The sequence below is a fragment of the Heptranchias perlo genome, chromosome 5, assembly GCF_035084215.1.
Source record: "Heptranchias perlo isolate sHepPer1 chromosome 5, sHepPer1.hap1, whole genome shotgun sequence".
NCBI lineage: Eukaryota > Metazoa > Chordata > Chondrichthyes > Hexanchiformes > Hexanchidae > Heptranchias > Heptranchias perlo.
The window spans coordinates 99,405,139-99,421,511 of NC_090329.1; the positions used below are offsets into that span (position 1 = coordinate 99,405,139).

The 16,373-nt window shown below is 40.8% G+C and overlaps 1 protein-coding gene across 3 annotated transcripts in view; it reads left to right on the forward strand.

Moving 5' to 3' along the window:
- The window catches only part of ibtk (inhibitor of Bruton agammaglobulinemia tyrosine kinase), a 119,503-nt gene that overhangs the window by 16,436 nt on the left and 86,694 nt on the right, over positions 1-16,373 (forward strand). Inside the window, exons 2-5 of one of the 3 annotated variants that reach the window (XM_067984919.1) lie at positions 6,532-6,664; positions 6,773-7,287; positions 8,762-8,858; positions 13,697-13,821. In XM_067984919.1, the coding sequence (XP_067841020.1) occupies positions 6,964-7,287; positions 8,762-8,858; positions 13,697-13,821 (546 nt within the window). In that variant the 5' untranslated portion in view covers positions 6,532-6,664; positions 6,773-6,963. Of the gene's footprint in view, positions 1-6,531; positions 7,288-8,761; positions 8,859-13,696; positions 13,822-16,373 lie in introns of all 3 variants that reach the window. The other 2 variants (XM_067984918.1, XM_067984920.1) reach the window with 2 other exon arrangements.

A 16,373-nucleotide genomic window follows, 5' to 3' on the forward strand; every position in this document is an offset into this window, starting at 1 on the left:
ACAAACTGCACAGTTTAAGAGGGGGAGTACAAAAATGCTTGTTTTTTATTCTTGCATGGAACTTAATTATATTGTGATCATTATTTCTTAAATGTTCTCCTTTTCGGTCACCTACTCGCACTGCTTTTTACACATAACCAGATCAACTATTGCTATTCTAATGAGGACGAAAGCAATGTGATTACTGAGAAAACAGCCCTGAACACACTGCTAAAAACCCCTCCCCTTTCTCACCACAAACATTTTCATTATTCAGCCTATTTTTGGATAATTACATTCTCCTTCAATTATAACTATTAATACACTTCCTTAATGCTTAATTCCCTGATCTAACAGATTCAGGCCCACTCTATCTTGGTGACAAACTCCTGTTCAGGTCAAATTCATTTCCTCACTTTCAGCAAAAGCTCACTCTGTCAGCACATCGCTCTGTTAGCCTTTCACAGCTCAGGAAACTGATTTGAGTGTGATAAGATTGCCCAGTGGTGTGTGTTTAAAAAAAAAACACCATGGGGCAAGTGGGCTGTTCAAATCGCCCTGGTCACTTACCTGCCCTCGAGCTGCTCAGATCCTGCCAAATGTGAGTTGGGCAATTTCTGGGTGGGCAGGTAAGCCAGCAGGGTTCTGCCTTAAATATGTAGATCGGGATTCGATTATCAGTTGGACCCTGGAGGCATTTTAACTCAGGCCTGAGCAGCATCCTGCAAGTCAGAAGAGGATCAGGACGTGAAGAGGCCCTGAAAGGTAAGTTTTTCTTTTACTTTCTTTTGTGTGGCCCAGAGGAGCTGGAGTGCTCCTCTGTGCCTCAAGGAAAGTTTAGGCTTTCCCCATTCTCTCCTGCGAAACCTTCCCTTGCTACCCAGTTTTCTGGAAACAGGCACCCATTATGGGCAGGCTGGACTGGCGGCCTGTTAATGAGGCCTGGGAGCTAAAATAGCCAAGGCCAGATTACTGCAGCAGCTGATGAATTTCCAACTCATCTCGTCACCCATCCACTCAAAACCCGCCCAGAGTTAAAATTGAAGACCTAATTCTGTTTCATTGCATTTGGAAATGAAAGAACAAATTAGTTTTTTTAATTCTAATTTTGAGTGTATTGCTGTTTTATTTAGCTGTTTACTGCAGCCATTAACTTACTGTTTAGCATTTATTTTCCACCCGAGCAGTAGTCCTAAATTCGTGTACCCACCCTATTCCCATATCCCTTTATCCCACCTATCCAACCTATTCTTAAATGTTGACATGGTCTCTCCTTCAATCACTAACCCGGCAATGCATTCCAGATTCTCAATGCTTTGAGTATATTTTTAAAAAAAGTTTCTCCTGCCCTCTGTCCTAAGGCCTTGAAAGGTGGTATATAAATGCACCTTTTCCTTTTTCAGCTTTCTTACTTTCTCTAGCTGGACAGGTGGGAGTGTCTGAGTTCTTTTCAGGGAATTCTTGGTGTTTACTAAATACTGGTCTTTGTGACAAAGTGGACTTCAGTTGGAGACCGGCATTCCAGACACGGGTTGTGCCTGACATAATTTCAGATGCTGTTCAGAAAGATGATGCAATCCTCTTACTGCAAATGTAGAGAAGTAATTGCCTGAAAATGATTTTTTGATGCCCTGGGTAGGAGGGAACCTTTTCAATCCTTACAGATGCATGGTGTAACAAGTACAAAATTATTTTACTGGAGTGAATGAAAATCTATCTACATTCTGATTTTTAAGCCAGTTTATTGTTTGTGGTGATAATTTTAAAAATATTATACATTCTATCTGAGTGCACAGTTGATTTAATATCAAGTGCCACATTCCCTTAAATGGCACACGTACTGCCATAAATTTCTAAAACAAATGGAAAATATTACTGCCAGGATTGTGTAAATATAAAGCTTGAAATACTAGGTTCAGGAAAAAACTTGGCTGAGTTTCTGAATGGTGCAAAACTAATGACAATTTGTAAGCAACAGAACAGGAACACTAAATCTAATTTATTATGCCTCTGGAGATGACTAAAATGTGGTTTCATGACACAAAATAGTATGCAAATATTGACTACAATTGAAGTTTGGTAAACTATTGTCTTGAGGACTGAAAGTTTTACATTGTAGCCTTGATCACCTCTACTTGGAGGAGTAGTAGTGTACCATATTCCTTGAACATTGATCTCTGTACATGTCTTGTTTATACCCTTAGATTAAATTGACTTTTTGTGCAGGCTTCAATAGCGCAAATTCATTTTCTTTCATGCAACTACTTTTCAGCCAGTTTCTATTTGATTCTATTTGATACAATGCAATATATTTTGAATAAAGATAAGATACCTGGGTGTGGGTTGCAGCTTTGAAGGGCAAGAATAAACTGAGAGCAAAGCTTTTGTAATTTGTGACTGTCAACTGAGTGCAAGATTCAATTCCAGCTTTAGAATCACTTCATGATATTTTATGTTCTGTACAAAAAAAATTTTAGTTCCAGTTTTGTGCTATTTCTGGGAAAGTTTAAGGGTTTCTTGCTTTTTAAGAGTGGCAAAATGCTGAATGAACACCGTAGGACATAGCCTTTTCTGATGTCAATTGACAAGTATTTTTTCAGCAAATTGCGGTAAAATTCCATACACTGGATGCAGTTTTAAAAAATTTAATTCTGGAAATATGGGTGTCATACCAAGGTCAGCATTTATTGCCCATCCCTAGTTGCCCTTAAGAAGGTGGTGGTGAGCCTTCTTGAACCGCTGCGGTCCATATGGTGAAGGTACTCCCACAGTGCTGTTAAGTAGGGAGTTCTTGGATTTTGACCCAGCGACCATGAAGGAATGGCGATATATGTCCAAGTCAGGATAATGTGTGACTTGGAGATGACGGGTGTTCCCATGGTTAGATTCTTGTTGGAGATGGTCATTGCCTAGCATTTATGTGGCATGAATGTTACTTGCCACTTACCAGCCCAAGCCTGGATGTTGTAGGTTTTGCTGCATGCGGGCATGGGCTGCTTCATTATCTGAGGAATTGTGAATGGAGCTGAACACTTTGCAATCATTAGTGAGCAGCTCCACTTCCCTCCTTATGATGGAGGGAAGGTAATTGATGAAGCAACAACAACAACTTGGATTTATCTTGCACCTTTTAACATAGTGGAACTCCCCAAGGCACTTCACAGGAGCGTTATCAAACAAAATTTGCCACTGATTTACACGAGGAGATATTAGGACAGGTGATCAAAAGCTTGGTCAAAGAGGTAGATTTTAAGGAGCATCTTAAAGGAGGATAGAGAGGTTTAGGGAGGGAATTCCAGAGCTTAGGGCCCAGGCAGCTGAAGGCATGGCCACCGACGGTGGAACGATTTTAAATCAGTGCTGCGTGAGGGGCAAGAATTGGAGGAGCGCAGAGATCTCAGAGGGTTGTAGGGCTGGAGGAGGTTACAGAGATAGGGAGGGGTGAGGCCATGGGGTGATTTGAAAACAAGGATGAGAATTTTAAAATCGAGGCTTTGCTGGACCGCTAGCCAATGTAAGTCAGCGAGCACAGGGGTGATGTGTGAACGGGACTTGGTGCAAGTTAGGATACGGGCAGCAGAATTTTAAATGAGCTCATGTTTATGAAGGGTGGAAGATGGGAGGCTGGCCCAGAGAGTGTTGGAATAGGCAAGTCTAGAGGTAATAAAGGCATGGATGAGGGTTTCAGCAGCAGATGAGCTGAGGCAAGGCTGGAGACGGGCGATGTTACGGAGGTGGAAGTAGGCGGTCTTGGTGATGGAGCGGATATGTGTTTGGAAGCTCACCTCAGGGTCAAATAGGACGACAAGGTTGCGAACGATTTGGTTCAGCCTCAGACAGTACCCAGCGAGAAGGATGGAGTCGGTGGCTAGGGAATGGAATTTGTGGCGGGGACCGAAGACAATGGCTTCAGTCTTCTCAATATTTAGTTGGAGGAAATTTTTGCTCATGTCGGACAAGCAGTGTGACAAATGAGACAGTGGAGGGGTCAAGAGAGGTGGTGGTGAGGTAGAGCTGGGTGTCATTAGCGTACACGTGGAACTTGCTGTTTTTGGATGATGTTGCCGAGGGGCAGCATCTAGATGAGAAATAGGAGGGGACCAAGGATAAATCCTTGGGGGACTCCAGAGGTAACGGTGTGGGAGCGGAAAGAGAGCAGCTGAAGATAGTTGAGCCTAGGGTTTCTTGGGTGCAAATTGGCTGAACAGAAAAAAACTTCTTCAGTTGTATTGAAATTAAAAACATTTCACAAAATGGCAGAAACTAAGGAAGTACAAATTTGCCTAGATAATTGTGAAAATCTATTTCATATCCTGCAGTTTCATGTATTGGTGTGTTAGCTGTGACTTTACTTGAGTGATGATATAATTTTAGTCTTGCAGATGCAATGCATCTAAAGTACCACACATGAGCACAATAAAAATCTAGAAAAGTGGAAAAAAAATCATAAATCAGCATGCTTTTGTAGTTTATATTGCAACATATACAGAATGCTGATGAGTTGTACTTACAATTTGAGAGTTGTGTAACCAAATTGGGCAAAAGCAGTACTGAAAATAATTTTAGTAACTAGATCTAGCTCTGAAGCTTTTATTTAGTTCGAGGTATACAATGTGAGAGGATGCAAGTAAAACTCTGCCCTGAGTGAGGAACAAAAGCAAAATATTTCGGATGCTGGAGATCTGAAATAAAAACTGAAAATGCTGGAAACACTCAGCAGGTCAGGCAGCATCTATGGAGAGAGAAACAGAGTTACCATTTCAGCTCAATGTCCTTGTACACCAGTCAGTGAAAGCAAACATGCAGGTGCAGCGAGCAGTTAGGAAGGCAAATGATATGTTGGCCTTCTGTACTCAAATCCTCTTGCAATGGAGCAAGGATGTCTTATTGCAGTTCCCTCCCAGTCGGGGAACACTTTAGCAGTCAAGGACATTCAGCCACCGATCTTCGGGTAAGCATTCTCCAAGGCGGCCTTTGAGACACACGACAACGCAAAATCGTCGAGCAGAAATTGATAGCCAAGTTCCGCACCCATGAGGACGGCCTCAACCGGGATCTTGGGTTCATGTCACGCTACACGCAACCCCACCAGCAGAAAAAAAAGTTATCTTTTTAATACAACTGGACATTCTCTCTCTCTCTCTCTCTCTCTCTCTCTCTCTCTCTCTCTCTCTGCCTTTTGGGTCTCTTTCTCTCTTTGTCTGTGTAATTTGACCCATTGTGTATTCAGTATACTGGGACCTACTGTTTTCCGTGGCTAACCTGTCTGAACACCAATGACACCTTTGATTGGTGTGATGGTGTCCCAGCCTAATATAAGATATGCGATTTGAGAACCTCTCATTCACTCACTCACCTGACGAAGGAGATAATCTCCGAAAGCTTGTGATTTTCAAATAAAACTGTTGGACTATAACCTGGTGTTGTAAGATTCCTTACATTTGTCCATCACCGGCATCTCCACATTATTGCAGTTATGCAGGGCCTTGGTGAGACTACACCTGGAGTATTGTGTGTAGTTTTGGTCTCCTTACCTAAGAAAAGATATACTTGCCATAGAGGGAGTGCAGTGAAGGTTCACCAGATTGATACCTGGGATGGCAGGACTGTCGTATGAGGAGAGATTGGGTCGACTAGGCCTGTATTCATTCGAGTTTAGAAGAATGAGAGGGGATCTCATTGAAACATATAAAATTCTGACAGGGCTAGACAGACTAGATGCCGAGAGGATGTCCCCCCTGGCTGGGGGGTCCAGAACGAGGAGTCACGGGGTAGGACATTTAGGACTGAGGTGAGGAGAAATTTCTTCACTCACGGTGGTGAACCTGTGGAATTCTCTACCACAGAAGGATGTGGAGGCCAAGTCACTGAATATATTTAAGAAGGAGCTAGATAGATTTCTAGACACAAAAGGCATCAAGGGGTATGGGGAGAGAACGGGAATATGGTATTGAGATAGAGGATCAGCCATGATCATATTGAATGGCGGAGCAGGCTCGACGGGCCAAATAGCCTACTCCTGCTCCTATTTTCTATGTTTCTATGATGGTGCAAGGCAAAAGGAGTGATGATGAGTCAAGTACAGAAACAAAAGATTGGTCCAAAGGAGGTGTGAATGGTTACAGCAGAGGGGAAGAGAAGCATGGGAAATCTGGCGAAGCGGAGAAGGCTCCTGGGCTCGGGAATCTGGAGGCAGAAAGGCAGATAGACCCCAGGGGTGTGGAGCACTCCACAGGCTGTGTATCGATAGGGAATCTCCTTCCTCTGAGCGAGGAAGTTTGTTTGAGTTACATGAATGTTTAAAAGGCCCATGTATTGCCGAAGAAATGCAGGAAAATTTTTATATTCTGCTTTCTGGTTATACTTAACCACGTGTATTACAACCTGTTTTTTGAAAACTCAATAAAAATAAAAGTTGTCTTAAACTCACATTTTAAATTCTGACAGTTGTGAATTTGGGATTTGTCTTGTAAAGCAGTAAAATTGGAATAATCTAACCATTGGAAATATTTGGTGTGTACTGATCTTGTTTTTAAAAAATTATTTTTACAGATGGCACTTACAATTATGGAGGCTTAAACAAGAAAGGAGTTGTAGGGGTGGAGGGGAGCTTCCCTTCCCCTATGGTGGTTGGCTTCGAAGGAACTGTATTCAGGAGAGTGTGATGGTGATATTTTGACTGGAGGTTTACAACAGTTTTTATTTTCCACAGACGTATTATAACTAAATTTCTATTTTTGTCTATTTAATTGCAACAAAGTGCCATATATTATATATATTTTATACCTTGAAGGAACAGTTCCAAGGACTGAACTAGTGCTGCTCCGATGTACTGAACTAATGTAACGAAGACTACAGGATTGCTAGAGTGCAGTGTTTTTATAACACAAGCACAAATCTAGCGCTTCAATAGTATAACTGCAGCCAACTAAGTTCCATAAGCTTTAACAGAATTTTTTCTTTGAAGACCTATAAAGTAACAGGATGAATTCTGTGACTGCTGACTGCACCCCAAAGTGCCGTTCTCTGCAGCATGCCCTTGACATGATTTCAGTGCTGACCAAGGGAACTGAAGGTCAAAATAAGGCCTTCCTTTCATCTTATTGCTACAATGCAGCTTCCCTGAAGGATAGTTTTGGAAGAACGGCTCTGCACATGGCTGCATCTTGTGGTAAAAAATCTGTTATGGATTGGCTTCTTGAAAGGAAAGGGGCTGATCCTTCCGTGAAGGATAAGGAATCTGGATGGACTGCTCTGCACAGAAGTATCTTCTATGGGCATATTGATTGTGCTATATTTCTTCTAAAGGTACTGTATTCTGTTCTGTTTGTGGATGTTTTGACAGTTTCTACATCTTCTAGATAGGGAAGTTTCTTTACCACTCCTTGTAATGGGTTGATTGGAGGAAATAGAGCCCAAAGGAAATCAAGGCAACATCGTCCTCCGGTCAATTTGACATTCGATGTCCTAGTTGTGGGAAAACATTCTTCACGAAAATTGAACTTTACAATCATATGAGAACTCACAACCTGTATTAAATTGGAAGTGAATCATAGGCTGTTGTCATTGACAATGATGGATAAACCATCATCAATTTTCAGAAGGCACACAAGAGACTTGATTTTTGTAACAGCATTAAAGAAAATATAGCTGCATGGGTGGACAGAAGGCTTGGGGATAGAAAGCAGAGAGTAGGGATAAATGGATGTTTTTTGAATTAGAGAGATGTCATTAATGATCTGTGCTAGCATCTTTTTCATTTGGACATAGCATTGTTCCTGTGCCTATTTAAATTTGCTGACACCACCAAATTAGGTAAAACGGTAAATGACAAGGAAGAATGGAGGAGGGCAGACAGGTAAGCGGAGTAGGTGATGCAGTTCAATGCAAGTAAATGTAAAGTACATTTTTGGAAATAGATTATTGAAGGTAAGTATATGCAAAATGGCTAGATACTTTGAGTGGAGGAATGGAAATATCTAAGGGGGGGTGTGGTGACAGGTCTTCAACATGCAGAAAAGGCCATAAAGACAAGGTTTTATATAATGGGGGCATTGAATACAAAAGCAAGGAAGTGATACATTTGTATAAGACACTGTTTAGGCCGCAGCTGGGATACCATATGCCATTCTGGACGCCCCAATTTTGTGCCATAGAAGGGGCACAGTGAAAATTCATGAGAATTATTCCAGGAATGAGGGATCTTAGTTATGAAGCAAAGCTTGAAAATTTGGGGTTTTGTCGGAGGATCTAATGGAAGTTTTCAAAATTATGAGAGGGTTTGCAAGGATAAATAATGAACTATTGTTTCCTTTGAATCAGTAACAAGGGAACATAAACTTGGGATTATTACTGGAAGAACAAAGGGGAGGTTAGAAGAAATATTTGCATATACAGGGTTATTAGAACATAGAATGCTTTACCACAAGTGGCTATTGAGACATGGACTAAAAGATAATTCAAAAGAGAATTGGATAAGTATTTACAAAAGAAGAGTTTAAAAAGATATGGGGAAAGAGTAGGGCAATTGAGTTATAGCTCTGATTGAAGCTAACTCTGGCTGAAAGGCCTCTTTCTGTGCTCTAGTTCCTATGATTGTACCAATTTTGAAGCTGCAATTTGGGTGCTATTAAAGTAGAAGTGGTGACTTCTAGAATTTCACCGAGTTTTGTTTTAGATTTCAGAGTTTCTTTGTACATTGAAAACATCTTGTTTATCTCCTGCCTTTTAAACATGTCAAGTTTGTAGTTTCTAATTTATACTTTTGCTATTTTTTTTACAGCATGGGAGTAGTCTCTATGTGCAGGACAAAGAAGGGTTATCTACGCTTGACTTGGCCATGAAAGATAGACCATCATATGTTGTTTATAGAAAGACTGGTAGAGTCCTCTCTTCATTCTCTCTTTTTATATGCATATTAATATAGTAATTTAGTGTAAAACCTGAGTAGACTTTAAAAAATCTGTTTATTGTAAAATCCTTACAAAAACTCCTGGTGCAGCATCATTTATAGATCAGATGACTTTTTGGGTTCTAAAGATTCTTTTATGTGTGGCTACCTGAGTATTTTGAAGTAGAAATCTTCAGTGTATATAATGCCATTTATCTGCTGCAGATGCTAATGGAGTTAGAGGAGAAAATAGTGCCATTTTAAAAGTGAACTTGTTTCATGATTTTAAAAAGCAGGACTCGTGATTGGTAATGTCGGGATTACTACCCGAGCCACGTGCTAATTCGCACAGGGATAGACAGATCAGCAAGGTGAATACGTGGCTGAAAGACTGGTGTGGGAAGGAGGGGTTCCAATTCATGGGACACTGGCACCAATACTGGGACAGGAAGGAGCTGTACCGCTGGGCCGGGCTCCACCTGAACTGGAATAGGACCAGTGTCTTAGCGGAAAGGATAAATAGGGCTGTCAATAGGACTTTAAACTTGTAAGACGGGGGAAAGGATCTGGGGAAGATAATGAGTCAAGTTTATAGTTTCTAATTTATGCTTTTGCCATAAGTCTGAAGAAAAAAGAAATAGGAAGTGATGGTAAAGGTCAGACCAAGTTAAGGAATAAGGGTAACATAAATGGTCAGGGAGCAAATACAGTTATAGAACATAAGTACAAAATGACTGTTAAAACAAAGTGAGAACAATTATTAAAAACAAATCAAATTGCCTGTAGAGCAATATGCACAGCATCCAAAACAAAATGGGGGTACTGGAGGCAATAATTCATAGCGAGGAGCCAGATGAGAGAGAGATAACTGAAACATGATTACATAAGGAACAGGATGGGCAGTTAAATATTGCAGGATATAATGTATTTAGAAATAGATAGGGAAGGAAGAGGGGGGGGGGTGGAATGGGGTAGCTGTACTAATTAGAGACAACATAACGGCAATAGAAAAAGGGGACATAAGTAACATTAAAATAGAAACAGTATCCATATGGATTAAGAGAAAGGATAAGAAAGGATCGATCATGTTAATAGGTATATTCTACAGACCACCTAATGGTGGAAGGGAAGTGGAGGATGAAATAGGTAGACAAATCTGAAATGAGTTTTTTAAAAAAATCAAATAAATAAACTCGCAAGAAGAGGTAGGGAATGGAGTTTTTACAGTGTGCACATGACTCCTTTCTTACCCAGTATGTGAGAAGCTCAACAAGAGAGGAATCACTGCTGGATCTCGTAATGGGAAATGAACCAGAACAGATAAGAGAAGGAAGCATAAGGGGACATATAGGGACATATAGGCAATAGCGATCATAACATAATAAGGTTTAAAATAATGATTGAGAAAGACGTAAATAAGACAAAGACCAAAGTAGTAGATTGTAAAAAAGCTCATTTTGAGGGGATGAGAATGAAACTAGGGCAGGTAAACTGACAGACAAAGAAATAGGATAGCAGTGGATAATATTCAAAATGGTGATCAACAGAGTTCGGGAGAAATATACTCCTCCTAAAAAGCACAAACAAACTAGTCAATAATGAAACACCATGGATGAATAAAGAGATGAGTAAAATTGAAATGAAAGAAAAAGGCATACTCTGTGTACATAGACAATAAAGGAGAGGATGACAAAAAGGTATACAAAGAGGCTAGGAAAGAAGTCAACAAAACAATTAGAACAGCAAAAAGGAACTACTAGATTAAATTATCAAGGAGTATTAAAAAAAAGTAAAGTATTCTACAGACACATAAATAACAAAAGAAAAATCAGAACAGGGATAGGGCCACTAACGGATGCACAAGATAAATTCACAGGTAACGACTGCGAAATGGCGAAAATATTGAATAGTTACTTTACTCAGTATTTACCAGGGAGACTAACAAGGTGGGCAGGGCATTAGAAAAAGAGATTGTAAAAGATATTAAAACATTTAAGATAGAAATGGGTAAATAATTGATAAACTAATCAAACTAGGAGAGAATAAGTCCCCTGATCAGGATGGATTGCATATTAAAATAAGTTAGGGAGGAGATAGACACTTTTTAATAAATAAATAAAAATCAGGGGACTTATTCTCTCCTAGTTTGATTAGTGTGTATATCTATTTCACTAGAAAAGGGGAAAGTGCCAGAGGACTGGTGGACAGCTGATGTTCTGTCTCCCTTTTTAAATATAAGAACCACAAGTCCAGGGAACTATAGACCAATTAGCTTAATGTTGGTGATAGGAAAGATAATAGAATCTTTACTCAAAGATATAATAGAAATACATCTAGAGAACGAAAATATAATAAAGAATAATCAGCATGGATTTCAGAAGGGAAAGTCATGCTTGACCGACCTTATTGAATTCTTTGGAGAAGTAACAGAAAAAGTGGACAAGGATAATGCAGTAGATGTAATATATTTGGATTTTCAAAAGGCCTTCGATAAGGTACCGCATTGTAGACTTGTGGTTAAGGCCAGGGGACAGTTAGCAGAATGGATAGTAAGCTGGCTACAAAACAGAGTAGGGGTTAATGGTAGCTACTCAGACTGGCAAAAGGTGGGAAGTGGTGGACCACAGGGAGCAGTGCTGGGATCATTGTTGTTCAAAATTTATATAAACGATTTGGATTCGGGAATCGGAAGTACAATTTCAAAATTTGCGGACAGCACCAAATTGGGGGGTGTAATTAATACAAAGGAAGAATTATGCAAGAGGACATTAATAAACTTGCAAAATAAACTTGGCAAATGAATTTCAATATAGATAAGTGAGGTATTGGAGAAGGTGCAAAAAAGATTCACAAAGGTGATAGCAGAACAGATTGGGGCTCTTTTCTCTAGAAAAGAGAAGACTGAGGAGTGACCTGAGAGGTCTTTAAGATAATAGGGTTTGATAGGATAGACATGGAGAAAATGTTTCCACTTGTGGGGAGTCCAAAACTAGAGGTCATAAATATAAGGTAGTTAATAAATCCAATAGGGAATTCAGGAGAAACTTCTTTACTCAAAGAATGTGGAATGTGCTACCACAAGGAGTAGTTGAGGCAAATAGTATAGATACATTTAAGGGGAAGCTAGATGAGCACATGAAGGAGAAAGGAATAGAAGGGTATGCTGATAGTGAGGGAGGAGGCTCATGTGGAGCGTGAACGTCAGCATAGACCAGTTGGGCCGAATGGCCTGTTTCTGTGCTGTAGTTTCGATGTAACTCGATATGTCAACAACATACCAAACGTAAAGGTAGTATAAGGATGACGCTTGACAATCTACTGTGCCAAAGCTTTAACACAGTCTAAGGGCCACGATTTGCCATGTGACTAGCTTCATTGAAAGTCCAACTTAAATTGGGGAGAAGCTGATGAGACACTGGATGGTTTCTTGGAGGGAGGACATATCAGCTGATATAGTCTGCTGTTGGCGTTAGCAGATATTGTAAGCAGACCATCTTCTTTCCCTCTTGGCTGGTTATGGCGTGTAGCAATCTAAGAGCATTGGCAAAACATTCAAGAAGATTATTGAAGGTAAGTATATGCAAAATGGCGAGATACTTGGAGTGGAGGAACAGAAAGATCTGGGGGGGGGGGGGGGGGGGGGTTGGGTGGTGGCGGCTGCGGTGCAAAGGTCTTTGAACTGCAGAAAAGGCCATAAAGACAATGGGGACATTTAATACAAAAGCTGGGAAGTGATAAATTTCTATAAGACTTTGTTTAAGCTGCAGCTGGGATACCATGCCATTCTGGATGCCCCAATTTTGTGCCAAAGAAAGGACACAGTGAAGATTCAAGAGAATTATACCAGGAATGAGGGATCTCAGTTATGAAGAATAACTTGAAAATTTGATGTTTTGTCAGAGGATCGAATGGAAGTTTTCAAAATTATGAGAGGGATTGCAAGGATAAATAGCGAACTATTGTATTCTCTGAATCAATAATAAGGCAGCATAAACTTGGGATTATTACTGGAAGAACAAAGGGGAAGTTAGAAGAAATTTTTGCTTATGCAGGGTTATTGGAACATAGAATGCTTTACCACAAGTGGCTATTGAGACATAGATTAAAAGATCATTGAAAAGAGATTTGAATAAGTATTTACAAAGGAAGAATATAAAAAGATATGGGGAAAGAGCAGGGCAATTGAATTATAGCTCCAATTGAAGCTAACTCTGGCTGAAAGGCCTCTTTCTGTGCTCCAGTTCCTATGATTGTACCAATTTTCAAGTTGCATTTTGGGTGCTATTTAAATAGATGTGGTGACTTCTAGAATTTCATCGAGTTTTATTTTAGATTTCAGAGTTTCTTTGTACATTGAAAAAGTCTTGTTTATCTCCTGCCATGTGACTAGCTTCATTGACAGTCCAGCTTAAATTGGGGAGCTGCTAATGAAGCACTGGGTAGTTTCATGGAGGGAGGACATATCAGAGAATATATTGGTCTGCTGTTGGCATTAGCAGATACTGTAAGCAGACCATCTGCTTTCCCTCTTGGCTGGTTATGACGTGTAGCAATTTAAGAGCATTGGCAAAACATTCTAAAAGTACCATAAAAGATATTTAACAAAAAACATGTGTATAAGTCTCTTATACTGTTTATTTAGGGTTCTAATGTCACAGAAACTTATTTGAATTTTGTCCAAATGTCATTTCTAATTCTTTCTATTGACCTCCTTTGGAAGATTGCATTTAATAATCTACCACATAGCTGAATTTGTTTCTTTAACATTATACTTAGTAGTAAATGGCTTTTGAACTTTTGACATGTATATTCAGATTTATTTTCCAGATCCCACTGAAGTCTATACCTGGGGTAACAACACTAATTTTACTCTTGGCCATGGAAGCCAGCAAAGCAAGCATCACCCTGAGCTTGTAGACTTCTTTCCTAGGGCAGGGGTCTACATTAAGCAGGTACTAAAACTTTTCTATTGTAAGAACAGTCATGTTTTAAAATCTGTTCTTGTACTAAAATGTAGGCCTCACAGTAGATAAATAATTTTCCACTAAAGTGCACAAGACAATTGGTGCCTCTGTCAGCTTGGCTCAGTGGTAACACTTTCACCTCTAAGTCAGAAGGTTGTGGACTCCAGCTCCACTCCAGGACTTAAGCAAATAATCTAGGTGGACACATCAGATTGAAGGAGTGCTCTATTTTTGGATGAGATGTTAAGTAAGCCCTGTCTGCCTCTTCAGAAAGATGTTAAGGATCCCATGGCACTATTTGAAGAGCAAGGAGGTCTCCTGCTGGCCATGCTAACATTCGTCCCTTAACAGCAAAACAGATTAACTGGTCACTGATCGCATTTTGCTGTTTGCAGGACCTTCTGCACAAGTTGGATGCTGCATTTGTCCACAAAACAACAGAAATTACACTTCAAAAGTAATTAATTGGCTGTGAAGCATTTTAGGTCATCCTGAGACTGTGTAAGGTGCTATATGAATGCAATTATTTTTCATACTGATTTAATGTTTATACTCAGCCTGAGGGATATATACATTTGTGCTGTATTTTAGGAATGAAAGATTTTAAATATTGAACAATTTGTACAACCAGAGTTGAGTGTATGTTAACCTCTAAACCCATCATACCAAATGTCCCACGAACCACAAGATTGAAATACCTCAAATTTATATATTTCATAGAAAAATAAATTTACCGTTCGTGTTTTTTTGCGTCAACAGGGATGCGTTCTCCTGAATTCCCTATTGGATTTATTAGCTACTTTTTTAGCGACTGTTTTGGGCTTCCCCACAAGTGGAAATATTTTCTGTATGTCTATCAAACCCTTTCATTATCTTAAAGACCTACACCAGGTCACCCTCAGCCTTCTCTTTTCCAGAGAAAAGAGCCCTAGCCTGTTCAGCCTTTCCTGATAAGTATATCCTCTCAGTTCTGGCCTTTTAGGAAAGTTGCCCAGGTATGTCCTGTTCACAAAAAGCAGGACAAATCCAATCCAGCCAGTTACCGCCCCATCAGTCTACTCTCAATCATCAGCAAAATGATGGAAGGTGTCGTCATCAGTGCTATCAAGCGGCACTTACTCACCAATAACCTGCTCACCGATGCTCAGTTTGGGTTCCACCAGAACCGCTCGGCTCTAGACCTCATTACAACCTTGGTCCAAGCATGGACAAAAGTGCTGAATTACAGAGGTGAGGTGAGAGTGATTGCCCTTGACATCAAGGCAGCATTTGACCGAGTGTGGCATCCAGGAGCCTGAGTAAAATTGAAGTCAATGGGAATCGGGGAAAACTCTTCAGTGGCTGGAGTTATACCTAGCACAGAGGAAGATGGTAGTGGTTGTTGGAGGCCAATCATCTCAGCCCCAGGACATCGCTGCAGGAGTTCCTCAGGGCAGTGTCCTAGGCCCAACCATCTTCAGCTGCTTCATCAATGACCTTCCCTCCATCATAAAGTCAGAAGTGGGAACGTTCGAGATGATTGCACAGTGGTTCCATTCGCAACTCCACAGATAATGAAGCAGTCCATGCCCGCATGCAGCAGGACCTGGACAACATCCAGGTTTGGGCTAATAAGTGGCAGGCAATGACCATCTCCAACAAGAGAGAGTCTAACCACCTCCCCATGACATTCAACGGCATTACCGTCACCAAATCCCGCACCATCAACATCCTGGGGGTCACCATTGACCAGGAACTTAACTGGACCAGCCACATAAATACTGTGGTTACAAGAGCAGGTCAGAGGCTGGGTATTCTGCGGCGAGTGACTCACTTCCTGACTCCTCAAAGCCTTTCCACCATCTCGAAGGCACAAGTCAGGAGTGTGATGGAATACTCTCCACTTGCCTGGATGAGTGCAGCTCCAAAAACTCTCAAGAAACTCAACACCAACCAGGACTCCCTCGACCACCAGCGCACCGTGGCTGCAGTGTGTACCATTGACGAGATGCACTGCAGTAACTTGTCAAGGCTTCTTCGACAGCACCTCCCAAACCCGCGACCTCTACCAACTAGAAGGACAAGGACAAGGACAAGGACAAGGGCAACAGACGCATGGGAACACCACCATCTGCATGTTCCCCTCCAAGTCTCACCATCTTGACTTGGAAATATATCGCCGTTCCTTCATTGTCGCTGGGTCAAAATCCTGGAACTCCCTACCTAACTACTGTGGGGGTACCTTCACCACCTGGACTGCAGCGGTTCAAGAAGGTGGCTCACTATCACCTTCTCAAGGGTAATTAGGGATGGGCAATAAATGCTGGCCTTGCTAGCGGTGCCCACATCCAATTAATGAATTAAAAAATAATAATTAGGACGGAGATGAGGAAAAATTTCTTCACTGAGGGTTGTGAATCTTTGGAATTCTCTACCCCGGAGGGCTGTGGATGCTCAGTGGTTGAGTATATTCAAGACTGAGATTGATGGATATTTGGACACTAAGGGAATCAAGGGATATGGGGATAGGGCGGGAAAGTGGAGTTGAGGTTGAAGATCAG